Here is a 24,888-nt window from a genome sequence, read left to right as displayed (position 1 = left end):
GACACCCATATGTTCTGATGGGTGTCTCTCGGATGAATGCAATTTTAGCAAATCCCACAATCCTTGGTAAAAATTGACAATCCAGCTTATAATTGAAAAAGAAAAACACCTATATTGCGACCCAAATCGGGAGATAGACGTTTATCTCACAAAAACGAATAAAGCGGTATAATCGAAAGCCGAATTTGGACGTCTTCAACTGCGCTCTGTCGCGGATGCGGACAAAGTTGATGGGGGCGTGTCAAAGGCGTGGTTATTGGCCGATCAGAGATAGGCGCCTTTCGCCAATAATGGAAAAAAAATTATGCGTTTTTTGCGAAAATTTAGGGCACTTTTCCTGGACACTGTTTTTCCACGAATAGGGCCCCAAAAAATGCCCTAAATGACCAGATGACCACTGGAGGGAGTCAGGGATGACCTCCCCTGACTCCCCCAGTGGTCACAAACCCCCTCCTACCACAAAAATATGCCGTTTCACAACTTTTTATGTTCACCCTCAAATATCATAACCACCTCCCTGGCAGCAGTATGCAGGTCACTGGAGCAGTTATTAGGGGGTGCAGTGAACATCAGGCAGGTAGACCCAGGCCCATCCCCCCCACCCACCTGTTACACTTGTGCTGGTAAATGGGAGCCCTCCACACCACCCCCCAAAACCACTGTACCCACATGTAGGTGCCCCCCTTCACCCCTTAGGTCTATAGTAATGGTGTAGACTTGTGGGCAGTGGGTTTTGAGGGGGATTTGGGGGGCTCAACACCGAAGGGAAGGGTGCTATACACCTGGGAGCTCTTTTACCTTTTTTTTTGTTTTTGTAAAAGTGCCCCCTAGGGTGCCTGGTTGGTGTCCTGGCATGTGAGGGGGACCAGTGCACTACGAATCCTGGCCCCTCCCACAAACAAATGCCTTGGATTTATTCGTTTTTGAGCTAGGCGCTTTCATTTTCCATTATCGCTGAAAAACAAAAACGCCCAGCTCACACATTGTTGAATAAAACATGGACGTCTATTTTTTTCGAAACTACGGTTCAGTCCGCCCCTTCACGGACCCGTTCTCGGAGATAAACGCCCATGGAGATAGACGTTTTCATTCGATTATGCCCCTCAATATATACTAAATAGAACCAGGACTCTATCTGTTAACATAGACCGAGGCTAACAGCAATGAGTGAAAAACTACTTTTTTTTATTATTTATGTATCTTTTTATGTATGCTAATACTCTATAGTGTAAGAGTGCCCTCAGAAACAACCAGTCATTTTAAGGCAATATCATTTCTTTTGCCAAAGTGGCATAGCACCTCTTTCATTGGGCCACTCTTGTGCATAAGTGTATGTGCTATTACCTCAATCAATAGTGCTATAACATCGTGCTATATCAAAAAGCGTGTACTTATCTTAAAACTTTTTTCAGTTGTTCAGTTCAGTCACTCTTTCAGACTGAATAAATGACTTCCCCTGGAAACGCCTGACTCCGCGGGTTTCAAGAATCTTTTCTCAGGGACTCGGGTTAAAGCCGTAGAACGGTTTGGTTGCAGCTATTCTCTCACGTCTGCATGCATAGCGACTTTCAATGAATGCACTGACACAGTTTATAAAGGCGCCCTTAGAGTGGCTCACGCCAGACGTAACTCAATTGACGTCATTGCAAAATTGAAAATAACTTGTTAATTGAGATAACCTGCAATCTTCATGATGGTAATAGTGCAAACACAGACCTGATTTGTTTCTGAACTCTTCATGATGGTTATAGGTTACACACAGACCTGTTTCGCTTCTAAAATATTGTATTAACCAAAGGCTATTGCACAACCAGGAAGTTCTCATAAGTCACATAATCTCAAATCATCGTGTTCCACTCTATGGTTTCATTAAGTCCCTGAGGACTGATAGTCTGTAACCTGTATATCCATTGTTGCTCTCGGCGGGTCAACATTGAAACTCAATCTCCTACTACTTAACATTTCTAGAGCGCTACTAGGGTTACGCAGCGCTGTACAAATTAATAACTAAGGACGGTCCCTGCTCAGAAGAGCTTACAATCTAAAGGACGAAATGTCAAGTTGGGGTAGTCTAGATTTCCTGAGTAGAGGTGTTGTGATTAGGTGCCGAAAGCGACATTGAAGAGGTGGGCTTTGAGCAATAATTTGAAGATGGGTAGGGAGGGGGCCTGGCGTATGGGCTCAGGGAGTTTGTTCCAAGCATGGGGTGAGGCGAGGCAGAAAGGGCGGAGCCTAGAGGTGGTGGTGGAGAAGGGTACTGAAAGGAGGGATTTGTCTTGAGAGCAGAGGTTACGGGCAGGGACGTAAGGGGAGATGAGGGTAGAGAGGTAAGGAGGGGCGGCAGATCGAGTGCATTTGTAGGTTAGTAGGAGAAGCTTGAACTGTATGCGGTACCTGATCGGAAGCCAGTGAAGTGACTTGAGGAGAGGGGTGATATGAGTATATCAGTCAAGGCGGAAGATAAGACGTGCGGCAGAGTTCTGGATGGTCTGAAGGGGGGATAGGTGGCTAAGTGGGAGGCCGGTGAGGAGTAGGTTGCAGTAGTCAAGGCGAGAGGGGATGAGAGTTCGGGTGGTGTGCTCAGAGAGGAAGGGGCGAATTTTGCTAATGTTGTAGAGGAAGAAGCGACAGGTCTTGGCTATCTGCTGGATATGCGCAATGTTACCGGTACCTGGTCAATAATAAACCATTGTAAGTCGGTAAACCCATGGTTAAATTGCAAGCAATGAGAAACAAGTGGTGCTGTAAGGTTTTTTTGTGTTCAAACGACTTTTGTGTTCCACTAGGCGGGTCTTCATTTTTCTGATGTTACAACCGACATGGGTGTCTCTAGCATTAGAGCGTGCTAATTTTTAGCATGCACTAAAAACAGTGTGCCTATAGCACGGCTTAGTAAACAGGGCCCTGTTATGATTGGGGTCTGAACCCCTCTCAAACTTACCTCTTTCCTGGGGGTCAGCTTCTTAGCTGGCTTCTGTTTCTTTTCTCTGTCCTTTCTGAGCTGGCTCTGTCTCTCTGTGCTGGCAGCTTCCAGCAGCATGGGGTTAATTGTCTCATTTCACTACAGCTGTGTGTGTGTTGCCTGAGTTGCTCTAACTCTCTTTGGGTGTACTGGCTTCAAGTGTTTCACGGTTTTGCATTGGTGTGGGTTGGGCCTCTCTGGGTCAGTGTGCTTTTGCCTAGGTCTAGGGAGTGTGACATCATCAGGGAGGGCCTTGATAAGGAAGTGGTGTTGTTTCCTTCAGGGCCTTTGCAACAGTTGTGTTTGCTTTAGGTAGGGTGGTGCAGTGTGCACTTCTGACATTGTGTCTAGGGTCCCTGCTTGCTTTTGCTAAGGTCCAGGTTAGTGTTAGTGCAGTGTGCACTGGTGTCTATGTGTTTAGCTTTCCTGCTTTTCCCTTTGGTTCCCCTGCTTTTCCCTCTTGGTTTTGGAAGCATTGCTATGTGTAGGGCTTTAGAAGCTCTGTTGCTATTAGAAGTACTCCTGGGTTTGGTGTTGTTAGGAACACTGCAGAGTTTGCTGTTAGAAGTACTTCTGGTGTTTGTGCTATTGGTAGCATTGCAGTCTTTGCTGTTGGTGTTTGGTGATTTAGAATCACTTTTGGCTTATGTGTTAGCTTCCCTTCTTTTTCCTTGTGGCTCCCCTGTCTTCCCTTTTAGTGCTAGGAGCTCTTCTGGTTGCTTGCCAGAGTAGTGCTTGGGAAGCACCTTGTTAGTTGTATCTAGCTTGCTAGAGCAGTGCTTAGGTAGCTGGTTAGTTCTGTGTTTAGCTTATTAGTGTAAAGCTCTGCTTGTAGCTTGGTGCTTAGTAGCACCTGTGTTAGCTTTGTGTTTAGTTCCCTGCTCTGTTAGTCTAGGGCTTAGGAAGTTCCTTTCTTGAGCAGGGATTAGGAGCTCCTGTTTAGTATAGGGCTTAGGAAGTCCTTCTGTCAGTTTACTGTTAGGAACACTCCTGCTGGTTTAGGGCTTGGGAGCACGTAGATCAGTTTAGGGTTAGGAGCACTTCTGTTTCCAGTCCTGGTCCCTATGTCACCCGGTATCCAGTAAGTCCTGTCGGCTACTCGAACCCAGAAGCTCAACTCCTGGGGGGCTTAGTAGCTAAGCACAGGTGAAGCTGTGCGGACCAGTCCAGCGTGCTCCAGTCCCGTGTTCCAGTCCTGTGTCCTCCAGTCCGGGGGACCAGTCCAGTGTGCTCCAGTCCGGTGTGTGTTCCAGTCTGGTGTGCTCCAGTCCAGTGTGTTCCGGTCCGGTGTGTGTTCCAGCGAAGAAAGTGCCGGTACTCAAATGCCAGGCCACCCTTCAGGGGTGGGGTAATTACTGAGTACCCACCCCACAATAGCCAGGCCCCCTGCAACCAGTTACAGAATCTATGACAAGGCAGAATTGGTTTGTAGAGCCTGAGCTCTTTCATTAAAACTTGGGGACCATGGGCCAATTTTAGCAAACAATGGAAAAGGTGCTGGTACTCAGTGCCCCCAAGTACCCCCTCAAAAAAAGCCCTGGTTTTAAGTAACTTCACTGTTGAGCTGAGTCTGACCTTTGACACAACATGATGTAAATATAGCTGCAGATAAATCCTTCTTATCTGTTCCCTTCTCCACTACTGCCAACTCCAGACTTCGCGCCTTCTGTCTCGCTGCACCCTACGCCTGGAATAAACTTCCTGAGCCCCTACGTCTTGTCCCATCCTTGGCCACCTTTAAATCTAGACTGAAAGCCCACCTCTTTAACATTGCTTTTGACTCGTAACCACTTGTAACCACTCGCCTCCACCTACCCTCCTCTCCTCCTTCCTGTACACATTAATTGATTTGATTTGCTTACTTTATTTTTTGTCTATTAGATTGTAAGCTCTTTGAGCAGGGACTGTCTTTCTTCTATGTTTGTGCAGCGCTGCGTACGCCTTGTAGCGCTATAGAAATGCTAAATAGTAGTAGTAGATAAAACAGAGAGAAACAGATTCGCTCTGTGAGCATGGTGGGATTGCTGCTGCTTTAAGGAAGGAAGTGCTGCACTGCAAGTACTATATGGTTCTTTTTATATTTTGGCTTTTTGATTTTTTTTACATGGAATACTTTGGAGTATTAATTTTTATTTCACTGTTGGCTGTTGGATTTGCTTTCAACTATTAGGGGTAAGCTGGTTCCATTCCCCTATAGGTACTTTCTCCATTTCAGTGTTCTTCTATATGTTTTTATCTATGCACATTGTCACTGTTGTGATTAATATAGATTCTGTACACCAAAATGATATGTTTTATTTCTGTTTATCAGTTGGTTCACTTCTGTTAAGCTAATTTAAATATGTGGATACACTATGGTCTTTTGTCCCTAACACTTTATTCTAATAGTTATTATCTGCCTCATTAAGTATGATTTGATATTCATTTTTTAAAGCCTATATATTTTTTAAATTTGAAGTTTTTAATTTTAAGGCTAAGTTTTATGATTTCTATGATTTTAATTTTTTATTATTTGTATGATTTTAATTTGATCATTTGTTTGTACATTAGTTTCTACCCCTGTCGCAGCCTGCAGGAGAAATGTGGTCGTGTCAGGTGATTGTTTTTAATAAAGCTGCACCTTTCCAGACTTCTGGTCTGCTTGGCTTTCTACTACTATAAAGCTGTAGGCCATCCTGAGCGCTTTTAACGATCAATGATTACAGAGGCTCTAACTGCTGCAGGCAGAAGATGGCTCATTTATTTATGTATGTATGTACATCATTTACTACCCTGCAGAAGCCAAAATGCTCTTGGCAGCTTGCAATAGTAACATACATAATTAAAAATATAATCAATACAATAAAATATATACTTCTGACATAAAAGTAAATAAAATCAACCTTAGTTAAATATCAAGCAACAAGTTAGAGGAGTTTGCAAACATTACTGATGTCAAAATAAAAATGTCTTAAGTCCTTTCTTAAACAGGGCAATGCCCTGAACCGATCTTAAAAGATACAGGCAAGGAGTTCCACCAAGCTGGACTCGTAATTCTAAAAGAAATTGTCTAATCTTAGTTCACTTACAGTAGGAGTGTCCAACAAAATTTGGAGGAAGACCTTAAACTCCTCACTGGATTATGAATTTTCAGCATAGCAGATAGCTAGGGTGACACTAAGCTCCATTTTGGGACTCTCTCACTCCTATAGCAAAAAGTAGAATACTGACCTGTTGGGGGGGGGGGGGGGGGGGTTGGGGGGGTATTAGAGGGGTGGGTTCGCACGGGCGGAGGGGGTAGAAAACATATACATTTGGCACTTCTTCTATATAGAAACAATATTGTCCCTGTTACTATGTTGTGGAAGTTATCTTGGCTTTGGTATTTTGTCATATATACTACTACTACTACTACTACTACTATTAAACATTTCTATAGCGCTACTAGGCTTACGCAGCGCTGTACAAATTTACATGAAAAGACAGTCCCTGCTCAACAGAGCTTACAATCTAAAGTGGACAGATGAACAGACAGCTAGGGGTGGGGAAATTGCAGTGGTAGGGGTGATAAGTGAGGGTGTTGAGTAAGAGAGTCATGGTTAGGAGTCGAAAGCAGTAGCAAAGAGGTGGGCTTTAAGCCTAGACTTGAAGACAGCCAGAGACTGAGCCTGACGTACTGGCTCAGGGAGTCTATTCCAGGCATAGGGAGCAGCAAGATAGAAGGAGCGGAGCCGGGAGTTAGTAGTGGGGGAGAAGGGGGACGACAGGAGACATTTACCCAGCGAACGGAGTTCACGGGGAGGAGTGTAGGGAGAGATGAGAGCGGAAAGGTACTGAGGAGCTGCTGTGCCAATAAAAAAAAGAGGGAATTGATTTAACTGGTTTTCCTGAAGATTCTATGGACAATATTTCAATTAGGGCCCTCCTTTTAGTAACTTTCTCTACTGACAAAGATAAAAGTTTGATTTTGAAATCTTATTTTAAAAAAGATATTCTTTTTGGTGGGGCTAAAATGCAGTTTCTCATGTGACACAGGCTCGTAGGAAGGCTTTTCTCCTATTGAAATCAAGGGTTTTGGCAATAAATGCTATGTGTTTCCTTAAAAAAAAAAACACAAGTAAATAATCAGAGTATCAGCACTGAATATCTAGAGCTGGCCGGCCACTAGATGTTATCCAGTATTGAAACTTGTGCCCAGATACCTGCCTGTATAAATATGAGAGAGCCTTTTTGCTGTACTATCTTTATCCAGGCATTTATCTGGTTATCAGACTGAAAATCGCTGCTAACTGGGTAAGTCCTGACTCCCACCTCCGGATAGTGTCGCTGCCGTCAGTGTTGCTATTCAGCGGCACTGTCTGGTTAGGAGCTGCTAAATATCAGTGGGCTTGAACCAAATAGGAACCTTCTTACTTGGTTTAATCCTTTGAAGTATCGACCCTGGTGTTCTTAGCGCAGAGCAGGGGCGTAGTCAGGCCTCAGCGGGAGGGGGGGTCCAGAGCCCACATCCCCCAGCCGCTGACCCTCCCCAGCCACTTTCGACCCCCGCCGCCGCCCCTCCTCCGCCACATTTGACTCCCCTGCCGCCACCACCAGGTACCTTTGCTGTCGGGGGTCCCCAACCTCCGCCAGCTGAAATCTTCTTCAGCGCCGGTCTCCAGTGCGTTCGCTGATCTGTTTCTGTTAAGTCCTGATGTCCTGCATGCACATCTTGCACGCTGAACGTCAGGAGTCAGGACTCTCAGAAACAGATCAGCGAACGCGCCGGAGACCGGCGCTGAAGAAGACTTCAAGAAGACAGCAAAGGTACCTGGCGGCGGGAGGGGCGAAAGTGGCGGGGGAGGGGGCAGGGGGAACGAAAGTAGAGGGGGCCAGGGCTAAATCTGTGGGTGCCCCTGCCCCCACCTAGCTATGCCCCTGGCGCAGAGAAAGCACATAAGGATAATTTCTATAAGGAGCCACCTAGTCCTTAGGCTGCAAAAGCCTGCAGAAACGAGTGCATTATGCTTTGGTGGCCCGTACTTTGGCAGTGTGCATGCACATGCGTGGAGTTGTGCTGAACGCACATGTGCACACATCAATTATAGAATACGATTATTTATGTGTGTTCGCGCATATATGGAGGCGGCCATATTTTTCTAATGCGGGAGCACTTGAACTATGTTATGAGAGCCTCTTCCTTGAAGAAGCTTTTTGCGAAACCTGGCCACGTCGGTGGAGGTTCTCCTGCAGTCAAAGGCTGCCGCTATTTAAAGATAAGTGTGTGTGCTACAATGCACGTTTTTTATATTGCTAAAATGCTGTTACAAGATGCAGCTACAAGATATTGAAAGATTAGAAAGAAGAAAATTAATAATAAAATACTCTTATAAAAAAATACAAAAACAGGGTGATCCTATGAAGATTTGCACCACAACCATTTCTTTGAAAAAGAAAGAACAAAATTGTTCGTATGGTATGTGTTGCAGTTAGATCTGAAGATCCCCTTGAATTCAAATATAAGGTCTATCTCATTACAGCCATGAGAAAATTCTGATTAAGTTTTGATGTTTGGGACATTAAGGAGAATTATATTATATGGAGGCGTGGGCATTTATACCAGTTATAAGGCTGGCATAAGTGATCATCTTTGCCACTTGCTCTAGTATAGAGTGGGTGCTTTCTTATCTTTATAGAGTAGGCTTAAGATAGGTGCTATAGGCAATACCTATAGTAGATGATCTGTTCAGAAGCGTAGCCAGGTTGAGGCGTCTGAGGGAGTGAAGAGCAGACTGCCGACGCTGCCTATTTTTCACATGACAGATCACATGAAAAATAGGCGCCGGTGCCGTTGGAAGTCCATTTGGGAGAGGAGTCGCCCCTCTGGCGACCTACCTAGCTATGCCTCTGGATCTGTTATAGAATTACCCTCTCAATGACCTCTACACTGACTTACTAATGGTGTGTATAGTATTGTGTATTCTGATACAGTGTTTGGTCTCGGAAGTTTTCTTCTGCTACAATCCAAACTGATCTTTGTTGGGCCACGGCACTGTGAGCCCTCGTTCACAGTCATCCGAGGGTTTTTCTGTAGTGTACATCCCCTCCAGCTTTTCTTACACCTTATTCCTTGCATCAGCGGTCCTCAACAAGGACCCATAGGTCAGGTCCCTGGCAGTCATGGGCCCTAAATTTGCCATGAGTTGTTGCTGTTTTGCAGTGACTGGGAATCTCTCCACCCTCTCCTGGCACTCTGAATGCTGCCTCTGCAGAATCCCAGAAAGCAAAAGTTTGCTTGTGAATGGAACTCAGATTCTCTGTTCACTAGTGCATAGCGAGGTTGATGCAGAAAGCCTTGTAGTAGAGCCACACCCTGATGGCTTAGTGCACAGTTTTTACTTTGAAATTAACACCAAAATATACCATTGTAATGCAATAAACAATGAGTGTGTAAATTTCTGCCATGTTAAAAATGCACAGTAATCTGTAGCTCATTGCCAAAATGTCCCCTTTCCGGTCAGTACATAAGCAGAGGGCTCACACATTGACAGTAAGGGGGACATTTTTTTAAAACCACTATGTCTGCATCAGCCCCTTTCCCTGGTAGTCTAGTTCCCCCACCCCCCCTCATTTCCCCTGACATGGTAGCTCTTCTGCTCAGAATCCCTGGTAGTCTTGTGGCCTCCGTGACATGACTTAACCTGATCCCCCCCCCCCCCCCCAACACAGCAATTCTTGTCTAGCAGCCCCTCTCCTGTCCCCTGACCCAAACCCCTGCCCCGACATTAGACAACAAATCCCCAGTAGTGTGGTGTACTCCCTCCCTTCCCTAGATTCCCCAGGCCTGCCTCATGCAGTTCTGCTGTTTGCCATAATTCAAAATGGCAGCATCTAACCCCCTAGCAATTGGCCACTGTTAGAAAGAAGATGGCAATTGTGCACTAAGCACCAATTCTGCCAATTGGCGTTCATCATCCTGGCATAAGTACATAAGTACATAAGTAGTGCCATACTGGGAAAGACCAAAGGTCCATCTAGCCCAGCATCCTGTCACCGACAGTGGCCAATCCAGGTCAAGGGCACCTGGCACGCTCCCCAAACGTAAAAACATTCCAGACAAGTTATACCTAAAAATGAGGAATTTTTCCAGTCCATTTAATAGCGGTCTATGGACTTGTCCTTTAGGAATCTATCTAACCCCTTTTTAAACTCCGTCAAGCTAACCGCCCGTACCACGTTCTCCGGCAATGAATTCCAGAGTCTAATTACACGTTGGGTGAAGAAAAATTTTCTCCGATTCGTTTTAAATTTACCACACTGTAGCTTCAACTCATGCCCTCTAGTCCTAGTATTTTTGGATAGCGTGAACAGTCGCTTCACTTCCACCCGATCCATTCCACTCATTATTTTATACACTTCTATCATATCTCCCCTCAGCCGTCTCTTCTCCAAGCTGAAAAGCCCTAGCCTTCTCAGCCTCTCTTCATAGGAAAGTCGTCCCATCCCCACTATCATTTTCGTCGCCCTTCGCTGTACCTTTTCCAATTCTACTATATCTTTTTGAGATACGGAGACCAGTACTGAACACAATACTCCAGGTGCGGTCGCACCATGGAGCGATACAACGGCATTATAACATCCGCACACCTGGACTCCATACCCTTCCTAATAACACCCAACATTCTATTCGCTTTCCTAGCCGCAGCAGCACACTGAGCAGAAGGTTTCAGCGTATCATCGACGACGACACCCAGATCCCTTTCTTGATCCGTAACTCCTAACGCGGAACCTTGCAAGACGTAGCTATAATTCGGGTTCCTCTTACCCACATGCATCCTCTAGAGAATTAACCCCAATCCCCTAGATTCTTTATATGGTGCCCAAAACGGCACCGAGTCAAGATGTGCACTCAACTAAATTGGCCAACAAGCCAATTAGTGCCAATTATTGGATGCTAATGGGCACATATGTGGATTTGCGTACACATCTTTCTACGCACTTTTCTATAACAATGTGCACCCAAATCCTATAGCATGCAACCCGAAGGGGGCGTGACCATGGGACGAGCGTGGGAGGATCAGGGGCGTTCCTAAAATTTGTGCACAGTGTTATAGAATACTGGGAACGTGTGCCCATATCGGGTGCTGGGAATTACTCCTGGTTTCAGCAGATGTAAGTCCTGACACCCAAAATGACACTCAATGTTATTCTATAATGGGCTCTCATCTTTATTTATTTATTTAGATTTTGCTCACACCTTTTTCAGTGGTAGCTCAAGGTGAGTTACATTCAGGTACACTGGAGATTTCTCTGTCCCAGGAGGGCTCACATCTAAGTTTGTACCTGAGGCAATGGAGGGTTAAGTGACTTGCCCAAGATCACAAGGAGCAGCAGCAGGATTTGAATTGGCCACCTCTGGATTGCAAAACTGGTGCTCTAACCACTAGGCCACTCCTCCACTCAGCAGCATTCCATGTAGAATCACCAATAATAGCAACGTTCCATGTAGAATCTCAAATAGTAGCAACGGAATCTCAAATAGTAGCAATGTTCGATGTTCCACTGCACTAACCACTAGGCCACTCCTCCACTAGCAACATTCTGTGTAGAATCTCAAATAGTAGCAACGTTCCATGTAGAATCTCAAATGTTTATTTAGATTTTGCTCACACCTTTTTCAGTAGTAGCTCAAGGTGAGTTACATTCAGGTACTCTGGATATTTCTCTGTCCCAGGAGACCTCACAATCTAAGTTTGTACCTGAGGCAATGGAGGGTTAAGTGACTTGCCCAAGATCACAAGGAGCAGCAGCAGTATTTGAACTGGCCACCTCTGGATTGCAAGACCGGTGCTCTAACCACTAGACCGCTCCTCCACTCCATACATGCCCATTGTAGAATCGTGTGGAGCACTGATATTTTTTGGTGCCGATTTTGAGTGCCATTTATTAAATCTAGCCCTATATATTTAGTTTGGGTTTGCTATACAGCAGGCCCAAGCCATATATATAACTTACCTGCCTCACACCCAGCCCCTTACTATACAGATAGGTATTATCCATATGCCAGCTGAAAATCCAGAAATAGGGAAGTTATTCATTGACCAGCCACCAATGAAAGTATAATTCAATTTGAACATTGGCTTGACTGTTTTAAACTGTGTACTTAAACTCTGGAATTCGTTGCCAGAGAATGTGGTAAAGGCGATTAGCTTAACGGAGTTTAAAAAAGGTTTGGACGGCTTCCTAAAGGAAAAGTCCATAGACCATTATTAAATGGACTTGGGGGAAATCCACTATTTCTGGGATAAGCAGTATAAAATGTTTTGTACTTTTTGGGGATCTTGCCAGGTATTTGTGAGCTGGATTGGCCACTGTTGGAAACAGGTTGCTGGGCTTGATAGACCTTTGGTCTTTCCCGGTATGACAATACTTATGTACTCAAGCATAGTCAATTAATAGAGATGCCGCATAATTCAATTGTGTTGAGCAGTCAGGATCTCTCTTGTAAGCTAGAAATGGCCAGCTTGGAGCTATGGATATTTGGGTATGTCATCCATAATTAAAATGTGGGTCCCACATGAGCAGAAGCGCCTGCTGGTTCTTTTGTGCCATTAAATAGCTTCTTACAACACCTTGTTACTCACTAGCATGTACTACCTCTTCATTTTTATTCCTTAAATGCTAAATCTTTGCCTGCTTTTCCTTTTTCCATTCACTGTTCCCGCACGTGTCAGTTTATTCTCAGCACACTCTGTAAGTTAAGAAATTGCTGCCCCCTGGCCAAGGAGAAAGAATATCATGAGGATTCAGGCTGCTCATTTCAGACTATGCTCAAATAATGATTGTTGGAAGAAGGATCATTTATGGCAGTCTGAAACCATAGAAAATAAATGATATTCTGCACTTGCTGACACGTACTGAATTGTTGCTGTAAAATCTGGAATTTTCTTCTTGCAGTTCACTTCAGTAAATGTTCTCCTGCTTCTGGAATGTCAGTGTAGATTCAGTAAGAGATAACTGCAGCCTACAGAAACTGTGTAAAATCCCAGAGTGCTGAGCATCCAAGGGAATGCAACTAATTGGTCTCAACACTTTAACTTTGCAGAACTGAAGAAATACAAGAAGTATGAAGTTCAGATGACAGCCTACAATATCATTGGTGAAAGTCCACCTAGCTCACCTGTTCAAGTCTTTGTTGGAGAAGCAGGTATGATAGGTCAACAAAAAATGAATGCCGTCAAAACTACCAGTGCACCATCAGAATGAAACCACAAAGATTAGTATGAGAGTTGCAGCAAGGCCAGACTTGTATTAAAATGTCTGAACAGGTGGTTCCCATCTTTGGATAAGACGAGAGCAAAAGGAGGAGTAACCTCACGTTACCGTGAGCAGTAAACAAAAAGGCGAGGTGGATTCAAAGAGGGTATCATTTGAGTCACGAACCCTAGCTGGTCGGACGACGTTGTTTGTACCATTAAGGATTCAACGTCTTGGTTGTTGGCAATATTTTCTTGTTAGATTGCCATAACATTGGAGCAGGGACTGTCTTTTTGTGTACGGTGTACAGCGCTGCGTATGCCTTGTAGCGCTATAGAAATGATAAGTAGTAGTAGATTTACCAGACCCCTGAGGCAGGCCTTGTGCTGAAACACGGCCGTGTCGGGTCATTTGTCAACTTGTTTACAACAAAGACTCCAGGGGCGTAGCCAGACCTTGCCGGGAGGGGGGGCCAGAGCCCGAGGTGGGGAGCACTGTATAGCCACCCCCCCCCAGTCGCCGCAGCTGCCGCCGCCACATTGGACCCCCCCTGCCGACGACCCCCTTGAACCCCACCAACCCTCCATCGCCGCCCGCCCCGCCGCCGCATCAGATACCTTGTTTGCTGGTGGGGGTCCCCAAACCCTGCCAGCCGAAGAGAGTCTTCTTCAGCGCCGGAGTAGCGCCTTCGTTCAACGAAGTTCCTGGTGCGATCAGCTGTTTCTGACGCCTTACGTCCTGCACCGTGCATGTAGCCCCGTGCAGGGCGTAAGGCGTCAGAAACAGCTGATCACACCAGGAACTTCGTTGAACGAAGGCGCTACTCCGGTTCTGAAGAAGACTCTCTTCGGCTGGCGGGGTTCGGGGACCCCTGCCAGCAAACAAGGTATCTGATGCGGTGGCGGGGCAGGCGGCGACGGCGGGGGAGGGTTGGTGGCAGGAGGGGGGTTCAAGGGGATCGTCGGCTGGGAGGCCAGGGCCAAATCTACGGGACCCAGGCCCCCTCAGGCCCCACGTAGCTACGCCACTGAATCCACCTCGCTTTTTTGTTTACTACCTACTCCCATCTTTGGATGTCATAGTTTTTAAGGCCGTAAATAATCTTGGTATTAAGGGGCTTATTTACTAAGCTGTGGTAAGCACTTATAAATGCTTACCGCAGATAAAAATGCCTTACAGTGGGGCGTGCTCGGATGTCCAGCAGTGATTTTGGAATCAGTGCATACTACCCATGTGCTTAAAAAGTAAAATTTATTTTTTTAGCATTGGGGTAGATAGTGGGCATGCTCTACACTAATCAGTTAGTGCAGCTGCATTGCTGCGGGTTAACTGATCGCATGATCACCGGACTAGTTCTTAAGCAAATGCCCAGATACCGCATGGGCTTGGATGTAGTGGTGATGGCAAGGTCTTGACACCATGGTGCCCTCGAGCTTCCCACCAGCACCAGCAATTCCAACTTGGCGCATTTCACCTGCAGCCTAGACAGTTTTACCAAATACTCGTACTATGTCCAGAGCAGGCCCAAGCTGCCTGGGAGCTTGATCAAGGTAAAGAAGAATGTAATCTGCAAAGAGACTAATTTTACACTCCACTCCACTCCCCCCCCCCCCCCCCACCCCAGTACCCCAAATAACATCAGCCAATCTGATCAATAGCCGGGGGCTCTATGGCTAGTAAAAATAGAAGGCAAATGGAGCAGATAGGCTCCCAGTCACCAACAGACACGCCTGCGGCTTGGTGTACAAGACTCACACCCACCCGCAAAACAAGTATTCCTGTGATATACTATCAAAAGCCTTTTCCACATCAAGGCCTACAACGGCAGATGTACCACCCCTGTGATCATGGATCACTGTCAAAACCTTCAGGAGACTCATGGACGCGTACTGGCCAGGTACAAAGCCTACCTGGTCAGGGTGGATGATAGATGGCAAATATGCATTAAGGCGCTTTGGCAATATGGCTGCCAAAATCTTTATATCTTGATTCAAGAGTGAGATAGGTCTGTAAGAGCCCACTTGCTGCCAGTCCTTCCCCGTCTTTGGGAGCAGAACCACATGGGCCACATTGTCTCGAACCTGACTGCTATCCACTGCTAGTACATTACACATATCACCCAGCGGACCCGCCAGAAGTCCTGCAGGATGCGGTAATACTCAGGGCCGAACCCATCAGGGCCATGCACCTTGGTTAACTTTAGCTGCTGGATGCATGATGAGATCTCATCCTTGGTCAGCAGACTACTTAAAACTTAAGAGTTGACTAGTAGTAACTTGTGTCGAAGAATTGAGCCAGTGCCTCCATGTCTAAATCCAGTTTGTCATATAAGGTCTTGTAATACATGACAAAACTGATCCACTATCTGATGTTCCCAAGTGTAAACAGTCCGCTGTGGATCTCGTATGGACCAGATGATCTCTCTCCTTTTTGGGATCTGCACCACATTGGCCAACAACTTTCCAGCTCTCCCCCCCCCCAGCAGCGAAGTTTATAATGCTGATAGAACAGCGTTTGTTCCACTTTTTGGTGAATGATTTGCATCAATCTTCCTCCAGGTCTCCCCTAATTTTGCCCTGGCAGATGGATCCAGATGTTGGATGTGCTTGCTCCGTAGAAGTTGATACTCTTGAGCCAGAGAGAGCAACTCCATCTCTCTCTCTTTCTTTTTGTGAGCTGTGTAATAGATGATACGGCCCCTCAGAACTGTCTTGAGCATGGGAATAGAAGGTATAATCTGCATCAGAGGGACGGTGAATATACAAGCCATCCAAAATATCTAAATGTTGGATCAGAAAGTTCACCTAGCCTAATGATCCCTTCCCGGCTTCCTAGATGGCTACAGTCTATGATTATACACATTATGGATGTAGATATTACAATATAGCAATTTGATTCCCCAGTAACACAAGGAATCTACCCTCTCTGTCCTGTAATTGTTTATTCAACTGAAGGGGTATTTGTTTATTAAACAGCATGTCTACCCCCTTTGATTCCCATTTCAAAAGGGGGAAGAAGTTACTCTCTGTAGAGATCTTGGCCCTGCTAGCACTGTTGGTAGTAGCAGTATTGTTGGAAGGATAACCAATTACCTATTAAATGAGACCAATTTTAGTTCTGGGTCTCTACTTTACAAGATTGATCCCTTGAATTAGGCCTACAACCAAACACAATAAACTACACATCATATATTTAAAATAAATTAATAAGGGGGGGGGGGGGGAAGAATTTCTAAAGCCTAAAAGGAAAAGCTAAATCACTGTATATCCCAATAACAGACAAGGAACAGGCTCTTTGATCTCACAGTAAAATCACCTGCTTCCTGTAACTTACAGAACAGGTGAAGGTAAATATAGGGTACGGGCTTTAGTAGGCCTCTTTTATTTTTCTTTGTTCCTTATCCACAGATACAAAAACCTCCTATACTTGAAGTATGGCAAAGAAACTTTGTGCCCCTAAAGCTGTTGCTCTCATTACAGCTTTTGCCTCTGTCCAGACTGAATGCTTTAGTCCAAGGCAAGGATTTGATTTCCTTTGATAAATGTATGCACATTGAAACCCTCATGAAAGAAGTACACAAACTAAGAGAGGAGGTGGCAGAAGCATCTGTGTCAACCAGAAATTCATTCCAGAGATGCATGTTGAAACATTGGTGATCTCCAGCAAAGGGAGAGGTGATCTAATGGAAAAAGAGCACAGCTAGACACATGTTACCAGATCCTGCAAAATCAATCCCCCAACTCCATCTTCTGTTGAAATGAAGAATCAGTTCACAGCCCTGAATGTAGAAGAGCTGAAAAACAAGAGGAAACAACGATCAAAAATCCCAAAGCTGCTGGATCGGTGGCCAATAAGAAAGAAAAGGTAGTGGTGGTTGGTGATTCTCTTCTGAGGGGTACAGGAGCGCCCATCTGCCTACCAGACATGATGTCTAGGGAGGTGTGTTGTTTCCCTGGTTTACTGAGACTCATCAGGCCTACTGAAAACTATCCTATGCTTGCCATCCATGTTGGCACAAATGATACTGCTAGGCAGTGCGTTTTTTTCTAGCAAAAAAGGTGCTGGTACTCAAATTCCAGGCCACCCTTCAGGGGTGGGGTGATCACTGAGGGACCCACCCCACAATAGCCAGGCCCCCTGCAACCAGTCACAGAATCTATGACAAGGCAGAATTGGTGTGTAGAACCTGAGCTCTTTCATTAAAACTTGGGGTCCATGGCTCAATTTTAGCAGACAATGGAAAAGGTGTCGGTACTCAGTACCCCCAAGTACCCCCTCAAAAAAAGCCCTGCTGCTAGGTATCCTACTGAACATATCAAGCAGGATTTCATGGCTCTGGACTAGAGGATGAAGCACAGAGGTGGTCTTCTCATCTATCCTTCCTCTTGAAGGTAAAGGCTGGATGAGGGAACCTCACATCCTGTAGCTGAATGTGTGGCTGCGCAGATGGTGCCAACTTGAGCGCTTCGGCTTGCTTGACCATGGGATGATTTTCCAAGAGCTACTGAGCGGTGATGTTGTCCATCTATCAAGGAAGGGATGAAGTGTCTTCAGTAGCAGACTGGCTGAAGGACTAAAGAGGGCTTTAAACTAAATCTGTTGGGGATGAGTGAGAAAAGCTCCAAAGTAATTAATAACCCCCAGGGAGGTAAGACATCAAATACCATTATAGTATGGGAAACAGCTTAGAGGGAACAGTTTGCCCATTGCAATGACTATCTTCACCCAGAGACCACAGATCCTGGCAGTCCAGTACCCACAGCCTGATCACTAGGTATCATCATTGTATAGTGACCCAAACCTCTTTCCCCAATTGAGAGCTGCAGCATAACCTGAGTTTCTGTCCAGTATATCCATCAAGGTCAGATTAACTGCCCTGGGCTTGCAACATATATCACCTCATTGGCAGGGAACTCACAGGATGTCGGCTGGTCAAGTGACAGAATAGAGGCATATTGTAGGGTAGTACCCCTCCTTCATAGGCACTCATGTATTGGAGAAAATTCAGCTCACGTGGCCATAGAGGGGGCAAGTTTAAGTGAAAGTGCAGAATACTTTACCAAGTCATTTGTCTTGAAGAAGTTATTAATTTGTGTGAAAGAGAAGAATGACATTTGTCAGTATAATATGAGTGTGTTTCACTCTCTAGAGGAGCTAAGGTTGCAGATTTTTTTGGTTTGATTTGTTTTCTTCTAATAAGCATCAATAGCAAGCTTTAAAAAAATATAAGCTACTTGAAGAGTTTTGGCAAATCACAGTCTGTGCTGAACACATAATTTTTCAGTATATATGTGTTTTGCTTCTATGTTGGATGGTCATAGCTTCCTGAAAGGCAAACTGCAGCTTGTTGAAATTCTCTCTGGGGAGCTTTTCAAGTTACTTTGATATTGGCTGTGTATGTTGCAATGCTGCATTATGTGAACATACTCTACAAAGTGGACTGCAGAGAGCACAGATCCCTGTGTTCTCCTGCTCACCATTTATTTTGGCAGTGCGTGGAAACGTCACTTTAAATACTGTATACTGGGGGAATATATTGATGTCTGATCATACAAAATTGTGTTTCCACAGAGGCTTATGTATGGTAGATCAGCATCAATTAATCAGCTGCTAGTACTTTTAGAGGATCCTGCAGCAAAAATAAACAAAGCCTATCTAAAAATGCTTTTAAAGTAGCTGGTCCCTGGGTGGACTGAGTGTGGTAACTCCACAGAGTGCGTAAAAAGGAGACCTCTTTGTCCCTCCTTGCATTGGAGTCCTGGGAGGTGAGGGAAGATTGCTGTCCAAGGCCCTGCTTCAATGAGCGTAGGTTCCATTTTCCCAATCTTTCCCGCTCCTCTCCTCAGCACGTGGCCACTAACATAGTTCCTTCTCTACTCCAGAAGGCTGTATATAAATAAAAATATCTTTAATGGGTGAATAGCAATGAAATATAACCACGTATAAGTATATAAGGGAATAAAGTGTTATATTGTAGTTTCTCACACTTTTCAGGCAGCTGGATGAAATAGATATTTTTGGGATCTGCTGGACAATATGCTTGTAGGTTTCCTTTTGAAAATTCCCTTTTGCTGGTACCTGTGATCTGAAGTACTTGCATATTTTGCACCTTCTTTTTCTATGGATGGAGAAGAGGTCGAGGAACAGTACATGCACAGACTTGAAAATTTTATTCTGCACGTATTCTTTACTCCCATGATTTTTAACACACCCCTGTAAACTCCGGTTCTGATATTCAAAACAATTTAAGCAGGCAAGAAAGATTCATGCTTGCCTAAATCACACTGAGCAGGTCAGGAGGGGATTCTCAGCAGCATATACCTGGAAAGTGCCATTGGATATCCTCTGACCACCGCGGCACTCCCAGGTTAGTGCCAGGGTGGTCCAGGGGTGGAGCCGGGAGCTATTCAGGCACCAGCAGTAGTCAGTGCCGGTACCTGCCTAGCTAACCAGGCAAGTAGGACCGCTTGTAGCAGTCCTGATTTGCATGGATAGCTATGCTGCTGTGGTACTGAATGTCAGCTGTACACACATAAATTTTTGGCATCACCGAAACTTGATATTCAGTGCTGGTACCCAGATATAGCATGGTACTAAATATCCCATGTTTCACCGACGCTCCATTGATATGTAAAGCTCCCTTGTAAATACCTTCTATGTAATTCACACAGATTAAGACTTAGGCTCCCTGCTGCCACTTTCTTGGGTGAGTGTACACTTTGCCACATAACTGTTAGTATTAGATATTTACACACTGTTGCGCACTGCCTATGCGAAGGTGTGGGACAAGTGTCTGTGAAGAATTTCATTTCATACCACCCATGGGAAGGTGTGGCCAACTATCTGACTCTCTTCACCCCACACCTACCCCCATGAAGGTGTGGACTGAGTATCCAGAAACTGATAATCCAGAAACTGATAATCCAGAGTGAAAGGAAGTCTACAAATCCTTGGCAAAAGTCCAAAAGCAAAAAGTTGACCTCCAAAAAATAATACAAGAGCAAGTGGGCAGGGAGTCCCTCCACAATTCTTTCCTGCTGAAGGCTCTCTCACATCTTATAGGAGACAGAATGGTCTCCAGTTCTGTAGTTCCAGCAACCACAGGGGCCTGACTCAGCTCTCTCCTTATGGTCAGGGTGAGTTCACAACTCCACAACAGTCTATCTCCCTACGTTCCCTAGATTCATGTGAAGAACAGATTTTTCCCCTTTGGGCCTAATAGGGGCCTTTATTCCCTTCTTTGGTTCTATTTATAAGGAATCTCCACAGTCTATCTGCTTATGCAGATCATATGCAAATAGAGTTACTGATTCACTGGGTATCTATCACTCGTTCCCAGCACTCAGTGATTGTCACTAGCTCCCAGAAGGATTAGTTTCCACCCTCCCCCCCCCCCCCCCATCACCTCCCATGTAGCTTCCCTGATAGCTACTTCCTCCCATACAGGAGTCCCAGGTATTCACCTTAATTATAAGGGAGGGCCATGGGACTAACGTCAGACCCAGGTGGTTGTCTTCAGTGTTGCCAGGTGGGCGGTTTTACCGCCCAATTGGGCGGTTTTCCGCGACCCGCCGTGGGAAATTTTTGCCCGCGGCGGGTTGCGGTTTTTTGGGCTGTTTTTTGGGCTTCCGGGCGGTTTTTTGTGCGGCTTTTTCGGCCGCGGGGGGCGGGGTTAGTGACGTGTTTGGGCGGGGTTAGTGACGTAGGAGGCGGGGCCGATGACGTGGGAGGCGGGGCCGATGACGTGGGAGGCGGGGCCGATGACGGGGAGGCGGGGCCGATGACGTCGGAGGCGGGGCCAGTGACGGCGGGGGCGGGGGTGATGACGTGGGGGTGGGGGTGTCAGGGGCGGGGTTTGTGTTTGGGCGGGTTTTGGGCTGTTTTTTGGGCTGGATTGGGCTGGAAAAAAAATTTCCACCTGGCAACCCTGGTTCTTATACATTCTAATTCTGGTGCTGTTACCAGGCTGGGGGTCATCACTGCTCCATGATGGGCTGTACACCCCCCCCCACCCCCAATATTATCTCACAGACATGCACATATACATACAAAAGGAGCATATAAGTGCATAAATAAAGGTCCTGGTTTGTACATATGCTTTTTCTACACCAGGTAAAATGTACTTACAGAGTTTTCATATACACACTTTATTTGAAACTTTCCCCAAAAATGCCTAGCAGTGCATTTTGAAAACAGGATCTGAGTTTATCTATACTTTGGACATGTGATTGTAACAAGTCCTTGTAGTCAGACTGTGACCCAGACATCCGTTGTCATAATCTAGTTGTTGGAAGCTTTGAATTTTCTAATCAATTAGCAGAAATTAAGTCAACTACTCCATTTCATTGGAGCAACTCTAAATACATGAAAGGAAAAAGAGTCCTTGCCTTGAAAAAGATTTTGGGAACTCATCAATATGATGCAACGAATTTCTACCTTGAGCGAGTGACAGCCTGCACTTTCATGAAAATGCCAGTTCACAGGTCTTGTAACACCATTCACATGTCTCCATATTAGAAGAGCACAGCAGGAACTGAAGTCTCTCTAGAATCAAGCTATTCAGCTTCCCCCAGACCAAAAACCCCCCATACGAGAATTCATAACATCACTGGTGTTGTGGTCCACAGCTGTAAACGTATTTAAAGGCCTTCTTTTCCAATGACTTCAACATCAGATGAGCCTGACTATAGTTGCATCCATCACTGGTAGACGAGCAAATTTATATTCTCACAACGCACAAGGATACAGGTTGCGAACGGAAGAAATGCTTTGTATCTCCAGAGCTAAGAAATCTGCAACACGATAGGAGTGTTTTCTCATCTTCAAAACAAGATAATGTTCATGCAGACAGAAAACCAGGCTCTCGTGTACTATGGCAGGGGCATAGCGAGACAGCAGATTTTGGGTGGGCCTAGGCAAGAAGTGGGTGGGCACCAAGTGTTCACACACAGCAAAAAACAATATCTCAGCTGGCGGGAAAATGCTTCCTTCCACCTTAGCAGTCTGCAGCAGGCATGCACTGAAAAAGGAGCATGTGCAGGTGCCAGTATTGTGGAGAGCAGCGTTGTTGTTACCATCGGGGAAGTCTTCAGCTTGCGGAACTTGGGATCCCCAACAGCTACCGCTAAACACGTGCTACTGTTAGGTGGGCCTCAGCCCTTACTAGGTGGACATCGGCCCACCCAGGCCCACCTGTGGCTACGCCACTGTACTATGGGCCTGATATTCAGTCCACGGGAGGCAGCCTGCATAAGTACTGTGTTTGGCGTTGATCCCTGATATTCAATGCTGGGTCATTTCTGGTGAGTGGGGGGGGGGGGGGGAGGGGGTTGGCTGGCTCAAACTTAACCGGCTAACATAATATTCAGCACTGGCCAGTTAAGTTTATAGCAGCGAAAGATAGGACTGTTATTTAGTCCGTCCAGTTGACCGCTAAACTTAGCTGGTCAGCACTTGAATATTCGCAGATAGCCGGCTAGTTCACTTTTGGATCTCAGGAGGTTTTAGTGTAAAAGCTCCCCATGGCCTTTTTGCCAGAACACAGTATTAAACACAAGTAGCCTGTGATTTTCCCTGGCAGAGCACACCTTCTCTCTTGCAGGCTATCCACAGGGAAGGGTAACGCTCACCATTTCCCAAGAATGAGTTCCACAGCTGTGAGCCAGCATCAGACGCAGTGTAATAAGCCAAGCATCTGCTTTAACAGCCCTCCCCTCTCTCCTCCCCTACATTTCGCATGTTCTATGGAAGGAAACTTTCGTGGGGGGTTTCTAAGGAGATGGATGGGGGGGGGGGTCCTAAACTAATGATTGTGCTCAATTTCGCCTTTCACGTTTTAATTGCATGACAGTAATTCTGCAAGGAAACTGGCAACGGCAAACATGCAAAAGATATTAACTTTATTTATGTTTGGGATTATTAATGCGGCTGTTAAAATTCCTCCAGTTAGTTTTGATTGAATTGTTTTTTTGTGTGATTCTGTCGTTTAATGGAGCGGTAAATAAGAATTTCTGATAATGAGCCTGAGCATCTGTCACAACAACCTGGCGCTGGTTATTAACATTTCCATTAACGGCAGGGTGGGCAGTGATAATATGGAAACCACACAGTTAGAACAAAATAAATAGCTTGTGTCAGTCTGAGTGGGTGTTAATTACTGTTTTATTTCCCTACGGTGGGGGATTGGGGGGGGGGAGGAAAACATGGCTTATGAAGGTCATTCTCTTGGGAAAACAGCCAAAATAGCAGATAAGCAGGGCCATCCCGCTTGGGTGCTGAATGCTTTACCACCTTCATTTATAAGTAAGCGCTGTCACAGCCACATTTGCAGATTGAGGGGCCGATGCAACAAAGTGTTGCAGGGCTAGCACAGGATGAGTGCTGCTTGAGTGAACAATTTCCTGGGCCTACAGATGTAGAAGTGTGATTTGTACAGAAACGAACCCCGTGCAAAGGCTTACGTTAGACACCAGCACACACGCCATTAAAATCGATGATAATGAGGCTATTAGCTATTCTGAGTCGATGCAGAGAATTGAGCACAGCACTGGGGCTTTTAATGCCAAGTCTGAGGAGCCATGCAATGCTTAGCTCGTTCTCCTGCAGTAGAATCCGTGAAGTTTAATTCCTGGGTTTTTTTTTTCTTTTTGCTGCCAGCGTACAGGTCATGCAACCTTTTTTTGTGGCCTCCATAAAGAGCATGGGTTAAAAAAAAAAAAGAACAGGGTAGGTGTTTTTGGAAGAGCCAGGCTGTAGCGAGCACGGTTCTGCACTAGAGCTGCGTACAGGTCTGAGCAGAAAAACAAAGTTCTATCGGCACATATCTGTTCATGTCCTGGGATGCTATTTTGCATGCAAATTATTATTATTATTAACATTTGTATAGCGCTACCAGACGCACACAGCAAATCAGCATTGCAAAAATTGGCACAGAATAGCATGTGTAAATGCATGCAAATATATACATTTTTTATTTATTTGGATTTTTTTGCGCACAGCTTTTTTCAGTACTAGCTCAAGATGAGTTACATTCAGGTACACTGGGTATTTCCCTGTCTCAGGAGGGCTCACAGTGGTTTCTACCTGAGGCAATGGAGGGTTAAGTAACTACTTGTCCAAGATCACAAGGAGCAGCAGCGGGATTTGAGGCACCTCTGGATGTCAAGACCACTGCTCTAACCACTAGGCCACACCTCCACTCCATATATGTTTTTTTCTGCTCAAACATGCACACAGCACCAGCTGCCCTTAGCCCGGAACCGTGTATGTCTGCATCAGGTGTGCTTTTCCAATTTAGCATGCAAGTTCCGTGCAGGTCATGCACAAATTTTGTGTTATACTTTCATTAGGAAGCTGTGTACTACTTGTAAGTCATCAGTGCACAGCTCTAACACAAGCTTGCAGTATCTTTGGGCACAATGATGGCGTCTTCCTAGGTTGTCCCTTCATATTCCATTTCTGGGAGCCAGATATTTAATCGGCATAATCAGTGCCAGGTACATGCCTGAAAGAGTTTTTGTGCTTTTTGGCAGGCTGGTATGATGGAATTAACTAGCAGCTGAGTTTGCCTGGTAGGCTGGAAATAGAGTTAATAACTGGAAGTCGTGGTGGAAATGCAGGGCCTCGTGTAGCCTGGGTCTGTTTATTAGGCTGTGCAAGGATGTTTGGGTGAACATCACTCTAGTATTGGTAGGTATTTATATATAGAAGTA

The 24,888-nt window shown here is 45.4% G+C and overlaps 1 protein-coding gene across 1 annotated transcript in view; it reads left to right on the top strand.

Moving 5' to 3' along the window:
* Positions 1 to 24,888, top strand: part of SDK1 (sidekick cell adhesion molecule 1) — a 734,579-nt gene that overhangs the window by 628,728 nt on the left and 80,963 nt on the right. Inside the window, exon 34 of the mRNA XM_030212035.1 lies at positions 13,026 to 13,127. Within this exon, the coding sequence (XP_030067895.1) occupies positions 13,026 to 13,127 (102 nt within the window). The remainder of the gene's footprint in view (positions 1 to 13,025; positions 13,128 to 24,888) is intronic.

Source organism: Microcaecilia unicolor, chromosome 8 (genome assembly GCF_901765095.1).
Source record: "Microcaecilia unicolor chromosome 8, aMicUni1.1, whole genome shotgun sequence".
NCBI lineage: Eukaryota > Metazoa > Chordata > Amphibia > Gymnophiona > Siphonopidae > Microcaecilia > Microcaecilia unicolor.
This window is presented reverse-complemented; position numbering and strand designations above follow the sequence as displayed.